The sequence below is a fragment of the Parus major genome, chromosome 2 (assembly GCF_001522545.3).
Source record: "Parus major isolate Abel chromosome 2, Parus_major1.1, whole genome shotgun sequence".
NCBI classification, from domain to species: Eukaryota; Metazoa; Chordata; class Aves; order Passeriformes; family Paridae; genus Parus; species Parus major.
In genome coordinates, this window is record NC_031769.1 from 100,049,561 (window position 1) to 100,072,745 (window position 23,185).

The following is a 23,185-nucleotide window of genomic DNA, read 5'->3' on the forward strand; positions in this document are numbered from 1 at the left end:
ACCACAACTAAATAAAACAACTCAAAATGCTTTTTTTGCTTATCAACCAATTCAAAAGGTAAGAATAACTATTTCAGCCACCCTTCAATTACTATTTTGCTTATTTCAAGCGTTTGAGCTCAGACTGCTTCACTGTAATTATGGTTGTCTGTCTCACACCTCTGTGCCTCGTTACCACAAACAGGTTTTTCCTTTTAAGTCTTTTCTAAGAGGGAGGACATCAGCCTTCCACCATTGCCAGCAAGAGAGTAGCTGCGGTACAAACAGGGATTCAATACCCAGTGGCAGCACTACCAACATTACATAAACTGGTACCAAGTTTTAAAACAAATGGCACTGCAATGTGGTGGAAATGCTTATACCACGATTCAGTTAAGACATAATTTGTAGGGGATGAAACTATAATTTCATCCAAAGCAATTTCCAGATCTAGTTCACCACACAAACACATAAACCCTTGTCCCAGCAAATGAGACACAGGCACTGACCATATCACCACCTGACAGTAATGACAATGCCAGATAAAAGGTAAGAATCAACTGTTTTGTCTTTGCACAAGACCTCCATTCTACATGATCATTTGTCACATACAGGGCAACTAAGTAAGAGGTGACAACACTAGCACTACTTCTGCTCATGTAGCCCCGTCAGAATCAGCAATTCTTCCACGTACCTAACATACATTGAAACAGAAAAACACAACAGACCAACTCCAATCAGGCACTTGGTTACACTATTTCAGCACCCCTAGGAAACACATTTGGACAATAAATAACCTATTTCATTTTATCATCATTAGTTTCAGTACTTCCCACAGGAAGGAGCTCAAACCCTTGTGAAAACCAACTCCTGCATTTAGCTCCCCCTCTTGTCCAACACTCCAATGTGCCACCACTCTAAAGCTACCACAAAAGCTCAGGATTAGGAAAGACAGAGGCTCACTAGCAGCAGTGACAAGTGTTACACAGATAGGCCTTCCAGGACACCCCCACAAAGCCATTCTACAGGAACCAGACTAGCAGGCAAGGCACTGTGAACTATTACCTTCACAGCAATGCACCTAAAAACAAGCTACAGAATTGCAATCACACCTGCAAACTTGGAGAACAAGGCATTTAAGTATTAGGGCAAATATTTATTGGGGTTGCTCTGTAACTGCGTAGCTCTCATTCCATCTTTTGCTACAGACTGAACCAAGTGTTTGCTCCAGCAAGTCAATTCACACATAAAAACCTGGGGACTCCCAAAAGGAAAAAGAAAACTATTTGTCAAGATGATTCTTACAAATCCAACAGACCCATATTCATCCTCAGTGCTGCCTGGGTCGAGGCACCTGTTCTTCACTCCAATACTGATTCTTCATCCAAGGCAGCCTCTTGCCATTCATTTATCAGCAGAACCTAGAGCAGAGCAGTAACAGCACCCATGGGACCAGACACATCTCTTCACTAGCAGCAGTCCACAGAATGGAGTCAGGGAGAAGTTCCAAAATAAAAAGGACACCACTAGATTTTTAATAGTTTATTAACACTTCAACCTTTAATAACTTTGAAGAAGGCCTGAAAGATAAGTTTTGCTTATTGACTTTGTCTTTTCCCCCTTTGGTAAAATGTCACCTTTCAATTCTTCCCTCCACCCTCCCTCCTCCCAGGAGGATAAAGAAGTTCCAAGCTAATGTTTGGTTGCTTCTTTTAAGTAAGTTGACTTCAAACATAGCAGCAGAAACATGCAAGCCTGGGCAATAGTGTTTGTCAACAGCTTTTAGAGAATCAGTAGAAATGCACAAATGACTTGTGCATTGATACAAATAACTTTTTCTTAAATGAACTTTATATGCATATATATATATATATATTTAAGTGGGTTAAATTTGGTGCCCAGAATTACTACAGAAGCTCTATCTTCTAGTTAACTAGGTTTAATTTTTTCCCCCTGAACCATACTACTCTTTTTTAAAGTGCTATATTCATAAAAAAATTAAATAACTACTTTGATACTGTATACTTATATCATCTTGCTCTTTTGAGAAATCAGAAGAGCAACCTGCAACATATATTTGACTGAAGTTGCGCATTTAGCCTCACGGGACTTTATGGACGTCACTGTCTGCTCATGTCACCAGGAGCAGGTGGAGAGACTGCATTTCCCTGTGCTTACATATACGAGTAAGCAGGCAGACAAAGCAAGAAGTTCTAACCATTTCAGGAACAAAGACAAACAATTTAATCCATGTTACATAATTCATTGAATACAGTTGATCTCATCCAAAGTGACTCCTGAGAGCAAAATAGTTTTAGCATTACATTTTATATACAGCTATGAAGGGATTACGGGAAACCAAGACAGTCTCCTTAGAGCATATTACTGAGAATTCTGGTTACAAGAGCGCTGTACACTTTCACCTTGAAAACATCACTTAAATCATGACCAAAGTTTCACCATCATTTGTTTTCTTATTTATGAAGAAAAGTTACTTCATTCTGATTTTATCATTACTTTTACCGTATTTCTGCTGCCAGATATCAAAACCTGAGTCAGCTGCATTGAGCAATGACTAGTTCTTCTAGTTTAAAGTCCTCTAAGTGCTAGCACCTTTGAAAACCTCCATACACCATGCTGTAAACATTCTAAGATCTTCCAGAGGGTTTTGTTTGGTTTTTCTCCCTTCAATGCAGGAATGACTGCTCTGTCTGAAGCAAACTACATCCTGCACAATATTGCTTTCATTATTTTCCACGTAATCAGTTTGGAACAGGCTATGAGAGTTTGATGTGGAATTGTTCTGTTAGAGAAAAAAAATCAGAAGAAATACACCATTCTGAACCAGTGGAACCAAAATAATCAAAACCTTAACACAGTTTTTTCCTGTCACTGGGATGGAAGAAGACTTCAATGCAGACACTGGAACAATTGAAAACATCAGTGCTTGCATGCTTAAGTGAAAGGATAAGCAGTATTTGCATTTTCTCCATCATCTTCCTTGTATATGTGCAAGATTTTATAAAAAAAGTTTATCACAGAGAGCTATGACAGAATGTGAATGCATTTTTTTTTTTTTTTTAAAAAGAGCACTAGAAATCAAAGGCAACCAAAATAATGTACATCTTTCCCAGAACATTTTCCTCAGCTACAGAAGGTGTGCATATACCAAGGTCTAACACACTTAGCTGCACCACATCAAGTCAAGCTGTCCAAGAGCATACACAATTTTGCTTACAGGAGTATACCTCTTCCACAGTTTTTCAAGTTTACAAGTAATTCCCTGTATTGGATTATGCTTACTCAGAAGTACAGATAATATTTTGTTTCAATACTACTGTTTGTTTTTATGACATATTCAGAGATGAGGCAAGACATAAGATTAAGTGCAGGGAAGCATTTCAGACCCCAAAAATGCATTTTTTAAAACTTAGCTATACATGGTTAAAACAGGTAGATCTGCCAAGAGCTGCATAAAATAATTTTTTATTTCCCAAAGATGAGCAACTGAGCAATAGGTGAGCAACTCAGCAATTATCAACTCTTCTGCATCACGGAATTCATTACGGGTGTCCGAATAATTCAACTTGCATTTTTTAATATCTGCTACAACAGAATTATAAACTGAGTAAGTTAATATATGTGAATTAAGTACCCTTAAGAAATCAAAGAATAATATTGACTCCTGGAAGACACCCAGAAGATTCAAAGATGGAACAGAAGGTTGATTATTACACTCCTGCACAATCCAAGCAAATTGTTAATATATTGAAAACATTCATGTCTGGCATTTGCACCTGCTGGATATCTATATTACTCTGTCCCAAAACAAGGTTGATAACCTTCCTCTTTGTAGCTGAAAGCAGCCAGAAAACAGCTCATTTTTTAAAACAAATGGAATGGAAACCTTTTTTTTTTTTCTTTTTTTTTTTCTTTCCCAAGTCTCAATTACAACAGTCAAAGCCAGAGACTTAAGCAAATAAACTTCAAAATAGCCATTTGTTACAAGTAGCAAATTACCATGAACAATGAACTTGTTAAGAATCCCCTCTAAAAGCACGACACACACAAACAGGCTACCCAGCAGAAAAATCTGTTAACAATTTTATTTCTTTTGTCATGTTAAATATTATGGGACAGGACTGTTAAGGATGAAGAACTCTCAACAATGCCTCACAAGGAATAAGAAAGAAATTCTGCCATGATATTAGCAAAGTAAGGTAAGGAGAAAATTTACACAGTAAGAGGCACCATTTCCCCCAGAATACCTCTTGTCATATTCCTGAATGAGTGGGATTAGCAATCTAATAAATCATTTGTCAAGAGGTAACAGCAACAGATAAAATTTTAAAGTATTATTAAAATAACATTTACAAGACTCTGAACAATTTTCGAATTATTAAAACCACAGAAAGAAAGAACAATTCTTTATTTATGAATTTTCATAAAGGACTGACTGTGCAACTGATACCTGCTATTGATGACTGAATGTACAATTTTGTCCAGCAGCTGAACAGTTTGTCTTTTCAGATTGTGTTTTCTAACCGTGCGAGATCATTAAAGGCAAAGCCTGTTATGATGCTGTACACAAGAACGGCTGCTCGGGCCATACTACCCATGATGTGGTAGGTAAACAAACCTTTTTCTGGCCAAGAGAAGAAAAAAAAAAAAAAAAAAAAAAAAAAAAAAAAAAAGGGAAGCTGCAGTTTTGCATGCTTCTCTCACTCATTCTTTCTACAAGATGAACTTCCCTAGAAAGAATCCAATGAAAATGGCTGCAATTACAACAAGAAGCGAAGGAAGAGAATTAGAGCCATTATCTCTGAGGGCCAAAGCTGTGGGTGATCCAGATTTATCCGAGTGCGCTACCTTTCTGAGCCTCAAGCCTTCATCCTGAGGGGAGGAGAAAACACAGATGGAAAAAAAAAAACATAAATACATTACTAGGATAGTAAAAACTAAACTAAAAAGGCCATATTTACTGGTGAATATTTAAATAAAGTTTTTAAAAAACCCTCAACACATACAACATTACATCACACCAAAATCCAAAACATGAACATAGAGAACTACATTTTAAATAAGGACTGTAATTCACAAGTCTGTCTTCATTAGTCTCTCTTAAAAAATATACCAAAAATCTTGCTAGGCCCAATGAAGCATTCTGCTCTTCCTTAATATGTGTCAAAATTAAATAGCAGTAATTCCTTATGGTTAAGGAGAAACATCTGCTTTGTTTAGTGTCAATGTCATCAGAATAACAGGTATGGAGACATCATATTATTTCATAGTTGTTTAAATGGCCAATGAAATTGTCAGAACTTTTCCAAAAGTAAATATATAGAAAAGACACACAAAGTCATGTATTTGCTAGTTACAGGTCACTGAAATTACACCTTTACATAAAGGTACAAGAACATAGTGTTTGCTTACCTCCGCTGGCCAAACAATTGCTCTTGTTCTCTAGCTGTTTGTAATACAAAATGTTACTGCTCTGGATCTCACTTACTCATATTAATGAAAAATGAAGCAGTTTTAAAAAGCTACTAATTCAGTAGCTTCAACTTAGACTTGAAGTAACTAAGATCACCTTAAATAGGACCACTTAATTTAAGAAGAAAATTATGCAGCTTCCATGTCTCATCCATGGCAGTCACAAAGTCTCAATCACTGAGAAGTTCAAAATACACATTATATACATTTGAAGTCATATTATGAATCAATCTTGACATTCTAACAGCTTTATCTACTTTCTAGAATATACATTTTTTGGCCTGATTACAAACTAGACCTTTCAATCAAGAAGAGTGAAGCCATTTCAGTATAAATGTGCATGCAGAACTTACTCTCAGGTGCCGATTTTCATCTGTCAGCTTCATAATCTCTGCCTGAAGTCTTTTGCACTCCTCCACAAGCTTCCTTGTTTCAGTATCATTAAGTGAAACACTATGCGGTTTTGGCATCGGTCCGTCCTGCTTAGATGTGTTCAGTACTGGGGTGGTTTTGCTTGCATCTATATCATTCTACAAATATCAAGAATGATTTGAGAATTTACTTACCTAGAGAAAAATCATCCACAGCTTAAAAGTGAAACAATTAAACTATTAATATAGTTCAATGAGGTTTATATTTACAGTAAGCTGAACAGACACACTGACAGTTCAGTTCTGATTAGCTCAAGTATTAAAAAAGCAAGAGAAGTTTGCACTGTTTACCTGGTACTACACTCTACTGAGACACAAATTAATACTTTAGCTGCTTAATATTGACCCAGGAGGCATCCAAAAGAGGACATAAAATACACCAAAGAGCATTTGAACTTGGGGGAAAAAATAAAAGCAAGAAAGTAATCCTGCATTAGTAAGAAGCAAAGCAAATTAGAACAAGTCATGTCACAAACTCCTATGAAGTATTGTGACACAAATGATTTGCACTTATAATACATTTTAGTGAAGGAAAATAAAGTGCTGCACAAACATGAAATTTAAGTCTCACAGCATCTGAAACATCCATTACTAATTCTGAAAAGTCACAAAAAGCTGTGAAAAGAATATTAAAATTAACAATCTAATTCTCACAGCTCTTCTCAAAATCACAAAATCATAGAATAGTTTGGGTTGGAAGGAACCTCAAAGAAGATCTAGTTCCAACTCACCCCCACAATGGGCAGGGACAATTTTCACCAGATCAGATTGCTCAAAGCCTGATCCAACACAGCCTTGAACACCTTCAGGGATGGGGTATCCACAACTTCTCTGGGCAACCTGTAACAGTGTCTCACTACTTCCTGAGTACAGACTTTCCTCCAAACATCTAACCCAAATCTTTCCTCTTTTATTTATTTCCTCTTTTCTTTTACTTCCTATCAGTATATGCCTGTGTTAAAAGCTGCTGCAATGAAGTGTGCATGGAGCCTTCTCTTCTCCAGATTGAATAACCCCAGTTCTCTCTGCCTGTGTTCATAGGAGAGGCACTCCAGCCCTCTGAGCATCTTCATGGTTCTCCCCTGGACTTGCTCCAACAGATCCACATGCTTCTTATGCTAGGGAACCCAGAGCTGGACTCAGGACTTTAGATGGGGTCTCATAAGGGCAGGGTAGAGGGAGGGGGAATCTCTTCCCTTGACCTGCTGGCCACATTCCTTGTGATGAAGTCCCAGATGAAATTGGCTTCCTGGCTGTGAGCACACACTGTAGATTCAAATCCAGCTTTTCAACCACAAGAACCCCCAAGACATAGCAAGCCTGACTGCCAGTGAAGACTGAGGAAAAGAACTCAGTGAGTACCTCAGCATTCTCCATATTTGTTGTCACCAGTTCTCCCTTCTTGTTTCTCAGGGCTGTTCACTCTCCTTGTCCTTTCTCTTCTAACATACTCCGTACTTACAGAGTCCCTTCTTGTTACTCTTCATATCCCTTGCCACATCCCATTTCACCTGTGCATTAGTTTTCCTGATCTTACCCCTACATACCCCCAAACTGTATCCCTGTACTTCTCAAGTCACATGCCCCAGCTTCCACTGGTTGTATGTTGCCTTCTTACTCCTCAATGCAAGAAGCTGACCTTTGCTCATGCTATTTTCCAGCCTGCCTTCCTTGATTTCTTACACATCAGGATGGAGAGCTCTTGCATCCTAAGAAAAATGGACTTAAAGAGTTGGCCCTAAAAGGGCCTAAAGACCCTTAAGAATGGCCGTAAAGAGCTGATTTTTTAATTAAAGAGTAAGCTCCTCTGTCACTAGAGACAGTTTCTTAGGAGAAATTACAAAAGGAGGTAGTTTTATATAACCCATTCCACTTCTCTCACTACATTACACACTTTATAAAATTAAAGCCAGAATGTAGATAAGTAAGTGCCTCGATAATAAATGCTCAACCTTTATGTTTTTACTGTTTAACACACACTTAGGAAGCTTACACCTTCATCTCATAAATTATCCTTTATCAAAAAGGAAAAAAGAAAAAACAACAAACCAACAAAAAAATGCAGACCACAAAAACAATCTCTACACCTCCTTCCCCCAGTATAAAACTGAGATTGCATCTGAAAACTGTAAAGTATAAAAATAACAAAAATATAGTGTTTTGGCACTGTTCTCCATTGCTGGAGATTTTTAAGATGAGGTTGGACAGTGTTCTCTTTTAGACAAGATGGTATTTCAAGGTCCCTTTAAACCTGGGCTGTTCCATGATTCTATGAATCCTTAAGAAGTTATATACTGAACACCCCTCCTGTCTAATTTAGTACAAATTCTATGAATTAATTTCATCATTAAATCAAATACATTAAAAAAAAAACTGAAATTTTGTGAGATCCTACTAGTCAGTGTATGACAGTTTCTTATTCCTTACTTACCAGTTTATCATTTTCGTTGGGCATTTCAAACACACATCTCAATTTGGAGTCCATTAACTCATCAGGTTTCGCTTCTTTCCACTATGAAAACAATTAATACAATTACTTAACATGCTGGACTCATGCAAACATCTCAACAGTTCATAAGTTTGCTCTTTGCACCAGCTTCCTATACAGCTGAATACCTTGCTTACCCTCCCCTCAATTTTCAGACTTGCTTATGAACAATGCTTTTTGTTCACACTCACTGCTGTGAATTCAAGTCTGGAAATAAAAAAGAGTAAACTGAATGCTGATGGATCCATCAGAGGTTTGTACGAAATAGGGAGGGGACAATACAGTGGTTTCTTAATACACAATGAGAAACAAGTAGCATCTGAGTTAGTTTGAGAAGTTCTAGCACTATTACACCTCAGTAAATGTACTTCTTGTATCCTTTCTTGGAAGGACTGATTTTAAATACAAGATGGAAAGACATATTTCAGTGACTCCATGTGTTCTAGAGTAAATTTCTTTAGTTCTTCACATAACATGTGACAATTTGGACCTAGAAAATTTTTCAAAGCCGTTTTTAAAAAACATTTAAATTCTAATGGTCCTCAGTATATTTAAATAGCTAAACTATACTGGAATCTCTCTACTCAATTGACAATTAACTTTCAAAGCATGCACTTCATGTAGTTGCCTTAAATTCTTAGGCTCAGAGACTGCTCTGAAGTCTGCAGCAATTTTTCTAACAGGTCCTCTACTGTTACCTTATAGGTGTTACAGATTCAAATATTCAGGTTTTTCATAACGTCCTTCCTATTTTTTTTCCAGTGGCATTAGTTATACAGCAACCTTTACCTACAATTAGTGATTTCCTGAAAGATCTGTTTCTCAGTATTGTATACCTGAACTCACTAAGAAAGCAGTTATTTGAAGTATTTCTGAAGTCGGTTTTTACAACCTCACCAAATAGGCATGCTTCATTTACCACACATACCCAAGAGCTACTAAAGCATATGAAGAAAAACAAACCAGTTCAAAAAGGCAGACAGATGTTAACTTTCATGTCTCCAAAGCTTCACAAAATCTAGGTTTTCCACTACTTCCAATGAAGAGCCACAGCAGTCTTTGCCTTCATATAAGGGGACAGAGCCCAAACCTGAAAAGGTCTCTTGGATTCCAGCAATTTACACAATCTCATATTTATCCTTTGTTTCCCCTCTCCTTCTCTGCCTTGAGTGAACACCAAATGTACCTGTGTGAACTCAAGCATTCCTTAAAATAGTTTGTAGAATTAAGACACATGTGCAACGTTGACCTCCACCTTAGGACATACTTATGTGAGTCCATGTACACCCTAAAAGGCATGTTCTGACAACTGAGGGATTCATTCTCATTGCTGCCAGCCAATAAAATTAGAAACAGGCACCTTACTTCTGAACTAACAAGTACAAACCTACATATCTTCCTTCTGGATCTTCCATCAGACCAGCCCAGCCTAAGAAGTAAAGCTACAACATGTTCCGTTAAAACAGAAAATAACTCTATCATTTGTGCTGTGTTTAGCCACTTGGTATCTTGTAGGGAGACACATCTTAGTCTTGAAAAGGTTTTAATTCATTATCATCCCATTCGACATTTCACTTAAACACTTTTCATACCAAATGAACCCATTTTCATACAGCTTCAGGCTTGCTGTTTGAATGTACTCTTCATTACTTCAAATACAATCTGTTTATCCCTTTCAAATTAGCTGCATATAAAGGTATAATATGCCCATATTTTAACACTGAACTGACCTTACCTTAGAGTCACTACTATTTCCTAGAGGTTCAATAACCTCTAGGTTAATCACTACAGGAAAATACTAAGAACTGACCTTGTATTTCATATTAAAATTCTAAATCACATTTGAAGTCACGCTTGTTCAGAGAAAACCCAATTCTTCTTCAAAAAGAAATTGTAAAAACATGAATCATTTATAGTTAAGCCAGATTTTTTTGTAAGAAAAAAAATTACAACAACCATTTTAGTCCATTTTTACTTACCACTGCCTCCATATCTGTAATATTTGGTGGTGCATAGGTTGTTTGTACCATAAACTTGTGTTTACTCTTCTCATTTGGGTCATAGTCAAAAGGCTGCAGCATTACTGTTCCAAAGAAAAAATAAAACTGATTATTCAACTAATCACTAGGGCAAGCATGCTATCTACTTTAGATTTATTCCTCATTAAATACACACTGAAAGTTAAAATGCAAAGGCAGTGCATACACTGTATAAAAAGGGACTGAGAGGTCAGAGTCTGGTGTGGTTGACATGATTATTCCTGTTACTACTATAGGAAAAGACATTTCATATACAAATATGAACAAACAGATCCTGTAAAAGAGAACAAAAAAATTACATCTAAATATGTGTATATTGCAACTTGATCTACCAGAGGATGAGGACTTGGTGAACTGGAGAGAGAAATTATTTGGCAGTGTACCTACACCTGTCTTCCACAGAATAGGAATCCCAGTTCAGTATATCTTTATACAAAATTAAGAGAACCAAAAGCAGTTCCAAAAAATATAAGAAAAATTACATGGAGCCCTACAACAGTTATCTGTATATGTACCTATTTTATAGTAATGAAAAAGCTACAGTAGAGATACTGATATAGCTATAAAAATGCAAAAGCAGAAGGAAAAACATTAATAAGTAACAGTAGCAAGCTGTGAAGGAACAAGAGTAACATGCTATATTATGAAAAAATAACCAACAAAAAGCAATTGCTGCTAACAAGTTAACAAACAATACATGACAGGATAATAAATAGTAAATTTAGGGTACCAAGGTAAACAAAAACAGTTCTTATGGAATTTGTATATTTGGAAAAATATGAAAAAACATGGCTGAAGAAGGTTACTTAGTGATTCACAATTGAAAAGTAATAAATGATTTAAAAATGTCAGCGGACTTCCTTAAAATGACTGTCAAATCACATCTCCAAAAATTAATTTAAAAACTGGCTTGGCTCTGAATCAGCCCAATGCTTTAAACAGGGTGAACACAGCTAACACTACCTCAACATTCAGTTTTGAACATAAGAGCTCCAGCCCACAGTATCCTATAGCTATTTCTCTCTGCACAACAATGTGAGAGAAATCTATTTTTAATTACATGAAAGATGACTCAGCACTGAAAATATTCAGATGAGAGACTGATGAGATAAAGTGGGTCACTAGAAAAATAATCTGCACACTTATCTTAGCAAATGACCCGAAAGAAATTATATGCCTAAAAACAAAAAGATGAAGCTGACACTTTGGGGAAAAGAACTTGGCTCTGAAAAGCACAGCAGAATCACTATAACTAAACAACTGCACTTGAAAACATCTTGAGGTCACTGTAGCTGAATAACTGCATGAGAATCCAGCAATACAGAAATAGGCACATCAAAGACTTCCTGCTATGCCAACTGAAGACTCGAGCAGTGTGACACTGTTTCTCTTTATTGGAGATCTGAAGCCACAATATTGTTTACGGTTCCAGTACTAACTTATTTAAAAAAAAAAAAAAAATATTTAAAAGGATGATTTGTAACGATGAAAACACACAGGATGTAATCCTTCAATCTATTCAATTCCCTAAAGAGAACTTCCAGCAAGGTCTTGATTGTGATATCAAACTACCCACTAGAAAAATCTGAGATACCAGCTCAAACACACACCTAAGGCAAAATGGCTGTAAGTTGTAGTTGAAGGTGGAAATACAGAAGTATTTGACTACTTGAACCTTAGATCAATTCTCAGTAAAATGATCTTTCATCCCCAAGTCAGTGAATAAATCCACATGAGTCCAGATGCTGAACTGCCCATGGTAAGAATAATGATGTTCTAAAGGGTCCCATTCTACAGATCATATTAGATTAGAAAATTCCCATTTTCTTGAGAAAAACAACTAGACACAACTGTAAACTAATTTTTTCTTAAATGCAATGAACTATGAAATGTTATTTTAAGCATATCAGAGCAGCCAAGAAATGCTCTACTTGAGAATATGAACATGAATATAATAATCTAAGGCAAAGGTACTGTTAATGTCACTGCCCATTTTCAACTTGCTTTTCCTCCTTTCAGAGCACCATAGATAAATGTGACAAAGGAAAGTATTTCTACAGGGAGGATTTCTTCATGTATCACTGCAGCTCTACATCAAGTTGTCATCACACTAATGAGAGAAATCCTGTTTATTTAAAAATAAAGAAGTTTTAAAAAGCTGACATACTTCAAACAGTCTCTAAGATCAAGCATTAGGGAACTGCATCAAATGCCTTAAAAACACTTAACCTACAACTGCGTATATTTGTTTTTACCTGAAACAATTACAGATGATCCTGGGTCAATAATTCCACTGTTTGGCCTCACACAGTATCGACGAGGTGCTGTGGTCTTCACTTTGAAGCATACTTTTCTATCTGATGGATTTCGTAGTTTAAGATTTGTAGTTACTACATCTGTAAAGGGACCTGAAAAAAAAGTTTGTCTTTTTAAAATATACATGTATTTCTGGAGAAGAAATCTGTTTATACAGTACAAGTAACTCTGAAAATATATCTTGTTGCAAACAAACTGCTAAAAGCAGGTTAAATCATACACCTGTTAGGCACACACACTGTTATATGCAGAGTGCTCTATCACCTTAGTTATAACAATATACATTACAGCAATCAAGAACTCATATATTACAACAGACTCAAGCTGCTGACACAAGTGGTTCATATATGTATATGCTATTCTTACCAAATCATTCTTAATATTTGAAATATTAATAATATATATTGAAATATACTAGAAGGTACTGGTCACACACAAAAGTAAGTTTTGCTGAATTGTTCTTCAGGAATAGGTGCAACACATTCTTTGGAACTCTTTCATCTGTTTACAGAAAGAAAACACTGTGACTAAAATACAGTCACTGCTCTTGAAATTTCAACTTCCGTTGGCTTCTGAGCTGCTATAGACTTAACAAGACAAGGCATTAATCTCCTCTTTCAAACTCAATCAAGAGAGATGATACTCTGTTTATGCATGTACTCTAACTGATCCCCAGAAAAGCAATAGTTGCTATTGTAGTTGTTATATTTATGTATTCAATGCAGTGTACTCTCTAAACTGTATTTATGCTAAACCTTCAGGATAGGAATTCCTTCCAAGTCTGGACAAGAGGTGTAATTTCAATATCAAGCTGCAAAAACATATCTTCCAGCAGAAATCACCTTCATGATGCAATGCCACACAGTAACTGCACGAAAAATAATATTCACAGCATTCTGAGCAGTGTTAAATTTCCCTTATGTTTGTGTCATCTGAAAGCAAGACTGCAAAGGCTCTAGAAAAATGGTATTTCATATGAACATGAAATTTATTCCAGAATATTCCACGTGTAGAGTAACTATTAAGAACCTTCTTCATAGTTCTTTAAAACTACACATTAAATTACTACAAAATAATTTGAGTATTGAAAATGCAACAACTTTCCCATTAAAAAACTACAATGAAAGCAAACAACAGATTAAATTGGATGAAAAATATAATTGATATGAACAAGTGGTAAGTACAACAAAACCACTAATTGCTAAAAACCACTAATGAGACACAGGAATTCAACTGTTTTCTGAACACCTTATTCCATAGAGTTGTCTACACTTCTCTGAAGGAAACAGCACTGCCCTCTATCAAACATGTTACTACACTAGAGGGCTCGCTATTTGACTGATGCCTTTATTTCTACAACTCATTCCAAGTACTTGATTTTGAGAGTGTTAAAAAGTCCTAACACAAAACACCAAGATACAAATACATAAACACTAAAAAGAGAATCACTGAGAGCTAAGAATACTGAGATACAGATGAAGATACATGTGAGCTAGGTTTATATACAGTGAGGTTCTTTTGACAAAATAGGAACTGGTATTACTTGTCTGAAACTTCACTCCTGATCTGACTTTATATGGTGGATGAAATAAGTCATCATCTCAATCCAGCTTAATTTTACACAGCCCCCAAGATTCACAAAATTACTTGAAAGTTTCCGGCCACTCATCTTTTGATGGTTCTTGCAGGATCCAGTCTTTACCTATAGAGGGAGATCCAGAAATAATTCCCATCACCCATACCACAAACTGAACTAAAACTACGCAGCTGAATACTCTTCTCACTCTAAGACAGGTAATACACTCATAACACACCAAACATGTATTTTTTTCATGCTACACACACATTCTTGAGGAAGTAATTCTGGTATTTTTACTAACAACCACCTAAGCTATTAGTCATCTAATAACCACTGCTTTTGCAGTGCCCAGAGACAAACAGCACCATGAATCTGGCTTTCAAACTTGTGGGTTACTTTTTTTTTAATTGCAACTCTAGGCAACCTGAGGAGCTCTGCTTCTCAATCTTCTCAACTAATTTTACTAAGGACATTCTGCACAAAGGAAAAAATGACACAATTCAGGGGCTCATTTTGAAAAGCACAGTCACTGAGAAAAGGAGCAATACTATTCAAAAGCAGCTTGTTTCAAAGCAACAGTGAATTTATAAACTGATGATAAACTGGTTCTTAAACTAAAAGATGTTCTGTTTCTTTTGAGACATGAAAGGTCTCCTCAAGACAGCCTCTTTAAAGTGTGCAATAATGAGATAGGATTCAAAATATTCTACAAATTACTCTGATATATACTGTCAGTTTCAACACCTCAGATAATTAAAAGAAATCTTCTTTTCTTTCCCAGGTACATGAATGCAGTGACGTCCTTTGCATTTCCTGGATTCTTCACAAAAAAAAAAAGCTTTTAGCTCTAGGACATTTTTAGAATCAGATATTTCTTTCAAAGGTGACTGAAATATTTTTCAAGGTCTAGAGGATGCTTATGACAGCTTTACCTTTCACCTGCTTTCTAAAACCTTTAAAGAAAACAGCTGTATAAAGCCTCTCAAGACTTGCAACCATTAGATTTAATAAAGAGGTGGTAAAAATTGGTGCACAAAAGTAAAAGATGACCTTTATTACACTGTTCCTGCAGAACCCAGCTGTTTGGTAATTTAGTGGCAAACCAACAGGAACAGACAGAAGGAAAAAAAAAATCAGAAAAAAAATTTTAGTACCTTTTGGAGCCATATGATCTAGGTTAGCATGACATACCCTTCAAAAAATAAACTGAAGAAGATTCTAGAGTTCACTATTACACAAACATAAGCACCACTACCTTTGGAGGACTGGGGAAATGAAGTACAAGCTGGCAGTAACAGCCTAAGTGCAAAAGCCTAAACTATGATAATTCATGAGGAAAAATGTGGGGCACGGGCAGAAGAACCAGGAAGGAGAAATGTTTGGACTCTACTACACAGACTGCAAGTAAACAAGGAAAAGAACTGGCAAAGATGGATACAAACATTCTGCTCGTGCATCAAAATGTACAAATGCACACGCACTTCATCTCAGTAAATATTCAGCTACACCAGGGCAGCATTATAATCTCAAAAATAGCATCTCACCTGCTGCTTGCATGACACTGAGGTCCAAGCAGATTTTTATTTAAGCACTTAAATCTCAGACAGGCTTATGTCTAACTGTACACACAGAACCCTCTGGTAAATAAACTAATAAAGTCCTCAGGCTATATACCTATGTAACATGATGTCTAATGACAAGAGGTCACTGCTTAATAAACCTGTAATCTCAATCTAATGACCTCTGCAAGTCCAGAGTTACTTCAAAGGGTACAGTGAGTTCAACAACTCTCTTAGTAGTGTAAATTCAAGACACCAATTACAGCATCTTCCTGGAATGAAGGTTGTGAGAGTACCGGTTTGTTCCAACTGGTTTTGAATGGAGCAGTGACAATTCATGCCACAAGTTTTCCTGTCACTTTGACTTACGAGGACCTTAGAAAAAGACAGACACCTGCCTAATCACACTCAGAAACACCAGACATATCCAAAAACTGTGTTCAGTTTCTATTTCAGCTATCTTGCAGTGCAGTCACCACAACATTAATGCCAGGGTTGCCTCTGGCAACTACACAGCTTGGACTACAGCAACTAGTGGGCAGGAAGAAATGCCACAGATTCTGCAGAGCCAGTTTCTACTGCTGAAATAGTGCCAAGTTTCCCAGCTTGCCACAAGCTTGACAGTTATGCTGCAGTAAAACCAAAATATATGTATTACTGGACAGGTAGGACCCATACACAGATCTTTTTCATCATCATTTTCACTTCAGATTCAGGTCTCCTTCACTGTCCCAGCTTCAAAAGCCATTTCTCTACCATGTGAGATGGTCAAACATCAGAGAAAAAATTACGATGCGAACACACCCTCCTCATGTGGGAAGAAAGACTTAAACATCCACAGGCTTGGTAACCCCTGGGAAAGGTGAGAGACTCATGTCAGTATCTCTAGCTGCTGACAGTACAGATGGCTGTCATAATGTACACAAAAAGCCTCTCTTAAAATACCACCTCTACCTAAAACTGGGTAAGAAGAAATTATAATTTCATTAAATTACACAAAATCTCTGATAATTAGAAAGCAGATCACTTGAAGAGTTGTACAAAAATGAACATGCATTATTAAACAAAATCAACAGCATTTTACGAAAAAGCATAAGTGTTATGCACATTGCCCTCTTCAATTTAAGACAATGAACTGTAGCTGTAGGAAAAACCAATATCTAAGCCGACTCTGCCAGAAAACACTCTCATTCATACATTGAATTAAAGTTTATTTAAGCTGTAAATTGGTACAGCAAAGTGATACATTCAGCCACATGTAAAAACAATGTAAGTACACATAAAAAAAGGACACAGGCTGGCAAAAGGAATCCAAACTCTTTTAAATGTGTTACAGTATTAACTTCAAAAACTATGGGGATTATATGCTTTAAACACAATGCTGTTTGTCCACAGCTGCTGCGTCACCTTTGAATTCCCAAGAGCACCTGCAATATACAGAACACTTCAATGCACCTTAACTAAAACAAACTCAGGGTAGTTTTCTTTGGGTGCACAATAAAGGCAGGTTGGGCAGACGAAACTCATTTACTGCATTTGACAGTTTGAGCCCTAATAAATAAGAAATGAGTTCAAGTCAGAAGAATAAAAACTAATAGTGATATTGTAAACCAAGCAAGACAAATTTTAAGACCAAGTAAACTGACTTTTCAGACAGACCTGAAAGGAAGAGACTAAGATCTCTAGGAACTCATTCTGCCAGAATCAAATGTAACAATGGAGTAAAGAAAGAGTTAGTTAAATTAAGAAAGCTCCATGTAATCTATATTTGTATGATGTAATGCTGAATTTTTAAATTAGGCCAAAATTTAATTGTTTTTCTTTCCTATTATTTGACATAGCAATCACAGAATGGTTGTTGCTGGAAGGGACCTCTAAAGGTCATCTGGGCCAAACTCCCTGCTCAAGCAGAGACACTGAGTCAGCTGCCTAGCACCATGGCCAAGAAACTTCTGATACATCCAAGGATAGAGACTCCACAGCTTCCCCAACCTGTGCCACTACTTGGTCACCCTCAGAGTAAAAATGTGTTTTCTCTGTTCAGAAGGAAGCTCCTGTGTTTCAACGTGTTCCCATTACCTCTGGTCTGCTCATGGGCACCCATCTCCATCCTCTTTGCACCCCCCTTCAGGTATTTTATACATCCGTAAGATTCTCCCAAGCCTTCAGTCTTCTAGGCCAGAGCAGCCCCAGCTCTCTCAGCCTTTCCTCACAAGAGAGATGCTCCAGTCCATCATCTTCCTGGCCCTTCCCTGGACTCTCTCTATGATGTCAATGTCTCTCCTGTACTGAGGAGGCCAGAACTGGACCCCAACTCCAGCTGTGGCCTCGCCAGCGCTGAGCAGAGGGGAAGATCTCCTCCCTCAACCTGCTGGCAACACTCCTCCAGCCTGGGACACCACTGGCCTTCTTTGTAGCAAAGGCACACTGCTGGCTCATGATCAACATGGTGGCCACCAGGACACCCAGGGCAAAGCCACTTTCTCAGCTGGTCAGATCCCAACCTGCACTGGTGCTTGGATAGGTGTTCCTCCCCAGCTGCAGGACTTCACACTTGTTGAACTTCACAAGATTCCTGTCAGTTTGTTTGTCCACCTGCCAGTTCCCTCAGCACTCGTGTGTATTCCACCAGAATCTTTCGACTTACTATGTCTATATTATACTTACTCAAGTATTCCTTGACCAGATCACCTTCCACCAGAGGTACTGAAGGAAAGACATCTAAAAATGAGAAATACTTGCATTCTGTAGCAAGTCAAAACTACCTTGACTATCAGATAAGAAAATTAATCTTAAAATATACCCAAAGCACTTTATTGCTCAAAATTGAATTTTATAGTACTTTCTGAAAAAAGCATAGGTGACATAGCAGACACAAAAGAAAGTGAGTGGAATATTGTTTGTTTCCATAAATTTGTTTTAAGAAATTGATATTCAGACCTCTATAAAAAAAAAAAAAAACCCAAAGAAAATATATAACACACATTGCCAAAGAACATAAATAACTCCTTCCTCTTGAAATACCAGAACCATGACCAATCAAATACCTTCTTCAACTGGAAGAAAAATCCCATCTCTAACAAATCACCTACATTAAAATTATTCATGGTCTATGAAGCATAATAGCTTATGTTTCATGGATTAATACTTAAACATGCATATGAATGATCAGGAATAATCAGTGGATGAAGGTGAGAGATTAATTATACCTACAAATAACCATGGCTCTCAGGAAGATATTCATATATTAGAATTATATATTAGCATTACAGAATCTTTCATTTCTTATTCTATCCTGGCACTTGAGAAATAGTTGTTTTATCATCAAGCTGCATGTAAAATACAGAATGCAAAAGAGGCTTTATAAGAAAGCTGACACACCTCAATGTCCACAATTCCTGAGGGCTGATTCTAGGTTACCACTGTTTACAAGGGGTAACATCAGATTTTATCTGAGCTCCCCACAATGACATGCTGTCAGCATTCATGCTGCTGATGTGTCTATCATAGATTTTTTCTTTCTAAAAAATGCTGAGACAATGCCCATTTTTTAATCCTGAAATAGCTCATCTTCCTCTGTCAAAGGAGCAGAGGCTGCATATGGCTACACATCTTATTAGAGGTGCTTGTGCAGATGCTGGCATGCTTGCTTTACTGGGGGCTGGTGTAAGGGAAATGGAAGCTGAAACCTTTGCTTGCCATTCTGACAGAGAAAAGACAAAAATACAACACAGTGACATTTCAAAGCAGACAAAACATTTCGTTACATATTTTCTGTGGATCAAAACTTCTTATTCACCCCAGCCTGTGACTGAAATGTTGTTAGTAGCAAGAAACCACAGTAAAAATACAGTAAGCATCTATCTCAAGGGTAAAGTAAAGCCACAGGTCATTATCAGGAATTCTGGTCAAGAGAACATTATTTTCTTTATATATTGGATAAAATATAGACTAAAGGTAGACTGTCCTGCATTTAATTTTAAATATGGGCAATGGTTTCTTTAGCCTTAATAACAACAAAACACCACTAATAATAAGATGGTATAACACAGAATAACTTCATCCAAAGATATTATTGCTGGTATTTAGCTTAAGCTTTAAAATCTAGCAGTCTACGTCCAAGTCAGTCATATATGTCTATTGTTCATATATTTCCTATTGAAAGAGTGCCATTACTAAAGAACTGTCTGGTTACTAACATCAAAGGGATGCTTGTAACTTAAACTTAACCTCCATAATATTGTGAATTTCTTACTTGCAATTTAGCTTTATGTGATTACATTGTTATTCTTGCCAAAGACATATTAAGAGCATACTAAAATTGGTAGCTCTTAATTCTACCAGGATAAAGTCCTCAGGATCTAATCATAAAGTAGTATTCATGCCAAAGCACTGCTGAAATAACAAGAACAGCAGAAATATTTCAGTGGAGCTAAACTTGAACATTTAAACCATCAAACTATCCCCCCAAATTCATGAAGCAACTAACATATAGACCCAATCTTTCAGTATAGATTTAGTTCAGTAAGGGATATGTTATAAACCCCTTCTGCTGGAGCAACTATTCTCTTTGCTTGCATAAAGTAGCATAACTAATGAGTTTGATATTTACAGAGGTTCTTAGGTTTCCAGAATACTAGCATATTTGATCAACAGAACTAAATAAACAAGTAACTTTTCCCTTTCCTTTTTCCTTTTACATTTGCTTTGTATTTAACCTGCTATAACTTACAGATGGTTTTGGTGATGCTGAAAAACCCAGATGTGCTGTTTAAAATATTCAAATATCCGGCAGCTTAAAATCCATATGCATCATCATATAAGAAACCTCCCATTGGATATACCTAACTGATCTGCATTGCAACATACAAGATACTCTTCAAACTCTATAGCAGTAATCAGAACACTTGTAATCATCTTAGATGACAGCTGTAGTGGCACATAGATAATCAGTCTTCCCACTGAAGACCTGATCTGAAGATCTTGCTTTGCACTTTCCCCAATGTGCTCCAAGACCTGGGTATCAGACGCCAGACACAAACATTCAACAGACCACCAAAGCTCTTGTAGTTTTCACTGGTTTCCTTGCAAGCAGTATCCCACCAGTGTAACAAAGTAACTTTAAAAATTAGTCAAATTCACCAGTCTCCCAGCATGGACAAAACCCCAGAAAATTCTGTAAAAAAACCCAAAGGGAACTGTTTTAGCTGTTGTACTGCTACATGGTATCCAATCACATAACACAGAACCCGATCAAAACAGACGTTTATATCAGACATTAAAATCTCCTACAGACAGATCTAGCTGACACTGGACTGCCTCCCAAGCACACCAACAGATCACTGCAGTTTCAGGGTGACTTTGCAGTCTCTGGAAGTACAGGATACAGGTCTCCATTTCCAAAGCCACTGAAAGCCAAGTACAATCATTTCCTACGGTCATTCAGGTAAACAAACACCTGATTCAAGCAGAAGGTGCATTTAGTCGGCCTTGTCGATCAGGCAGGAGCACAAACTCCATTTCTTCATCAGTAGGATGAGGATCCATGTACTGAGCTGAGCTAATGCAGCCACAGTTCTCAGGACCAGTCAGGTCACTTCTACAGAAGCAGCTGGAGTTCCAAGCTGAGCTATAACATAGAATATGCCTGGTAGGTGGCTAGTGGGTATTCAAATTAAACAACCAAACAGTTTACTTTCAGTGGGTCTACTATGTTTACTGCCCTTATTAGCACCATAGTGTAATACACATGATAACATCTTAAATAAACATCATATCCCTATGGACTAGAATTATTAGGTTTATTTTACATATGGAGCAGTTACTCCCATGTATATGACTTTTAAATTCATGGATATCCCTTTTTACAAAGGAAAAAAATTAAATATATCTCAGTTAAGCTATTCTAAAGTCTTGGAATGTAGCACAACATACCAGCTGTAGCCTAAGTACAGAATTGTGTACCATTAATGTCCTATCAAACTTTCAAGAACATTGTAAACTCATGACCTAGGAGAAGCTTTCTGAAGCCTACGTGAAACTAATAATTTTGTAAGATGGTATCTGATTAATTTAAAACTATTTTTCCCCACATAATTTTTAGAAGGTTGGTTCAGACTGACATGATACAGATTCAGCTAAGTTTCTAATGATCTAAATACATCCACAGCCACTTGAAGCAAATTCATTTTTCCACCAATCCTATCCTTTAGTCTAGATGGATTTTCTTTTCCCCGGTGCTTACCTTGCTGATGTATTTATAGATAGCAATCAGATCCCCTTTCAGTCTTCATTTTGCTAAGATTAACAAGCTAAAGCTATTCTACTTCACTTGTGTTAATAAAGTTGTCTTTGCATCATTCCCATTTGGGTACATTTTATCTGACTAGGTGTTGCTAGGGATGCATTCAGATGAAGCTTCATCAAAGCCAAAGATCTTGACATTAATACTTTCCACTACAAAATTACAGTCTTGTATTTGCCCCATTTCATGACTTGTCACATTCACAATAAACCCATGATTAAGTACTAGTCACTAGTTTTACTTCTTTTTCATCCCTTCTAAAAAATGTTTTATTATTAGCACACATCCAATTTTTTTCTTTGCATTCATCACATCTCCTAACCTTGCATTACCAGTGAGCTGTACCATCACACTCCCACTCATACCAAGGTCATTAAAGATAAATGGAACAGACTTTCCCCAAAAATATATCAAAATGTATTGAAGACAAGAAGTTAGTGACAGCCAACATGGCTCTATCATGGGCAAATCATGCCTGACTAATCTAGTGGCCTTCTATGGTGAACATCAGTGGACAAAGGAAAAGCTACACATCAGCCCTTAATAAGCTCCTCCCCAACATTCCTACTCCTAAATTAGAGAGATGTGGGTTTGATGCATAGACCACTAGATGGACATGGAATTGTCTGGGTGGTTCATCCAAACATGTACAGTCAATGCTGGAATGTTCAAGGGAAAATCAGCAACAAGCGGTATCCATATCCCCCAGGGATCCATACTGGAACAGTATCATTCAGTGTCTTCATCAATGACACTGGCAGTGGGGCTGAGAGCACCCTCAGCAAGTCTGCATGTGACACCAAGTGAGCAATGCAGTGGATTCACTGCTGGGAAGGGATGCCATCCACTGGGACCTTGACAGGAGTGAAGGATAGGCCCATGGGAATCTCATGAGGGTCAGCAAGGCCAGGTGCAAGGTCCTGCACGTGGGTCAGGGCAAGCTGCAATATCACAGACAGAGAAAGTCTCAGATCAGACTACCACATTCTACCTGAGA

General features: G+C 37.1%; 1 protein-coding gene across 1 annotated transcript; it reads right to left on the minus strand.

Annotated features, from left to right (window-relative positions):
• Positions 1–2,199: 2,199 nt before the first annotated feature.
• Positions 2,200–14,430, minus strand: VAPA (VAMP associated protein A). Its single transcript, XM_015619390.2, has 6 exons — positions 14,394–14,430; positions 12,686–12,838; positions 10,371–10,474; positions 8,335–8,415; positions 5,826–6,002; positions 2,200–4,872 (listed from the first exon to the last, which is right to left on the minus strand). Exons 1-6 carry the CDS (start codon positions 14,413–14,415, stop codon positions 4,714–4,716), a joined length of 696 nt encoding a protein of 231 aa, XP_015474876.2. The 5' UTR covers positions 14,416–14,430; the 3' UTR covers positions 2,200–4,713.
• Between the last annotated feature and the right edge of the window lie 8,755 nt (positions 14,431–23,185).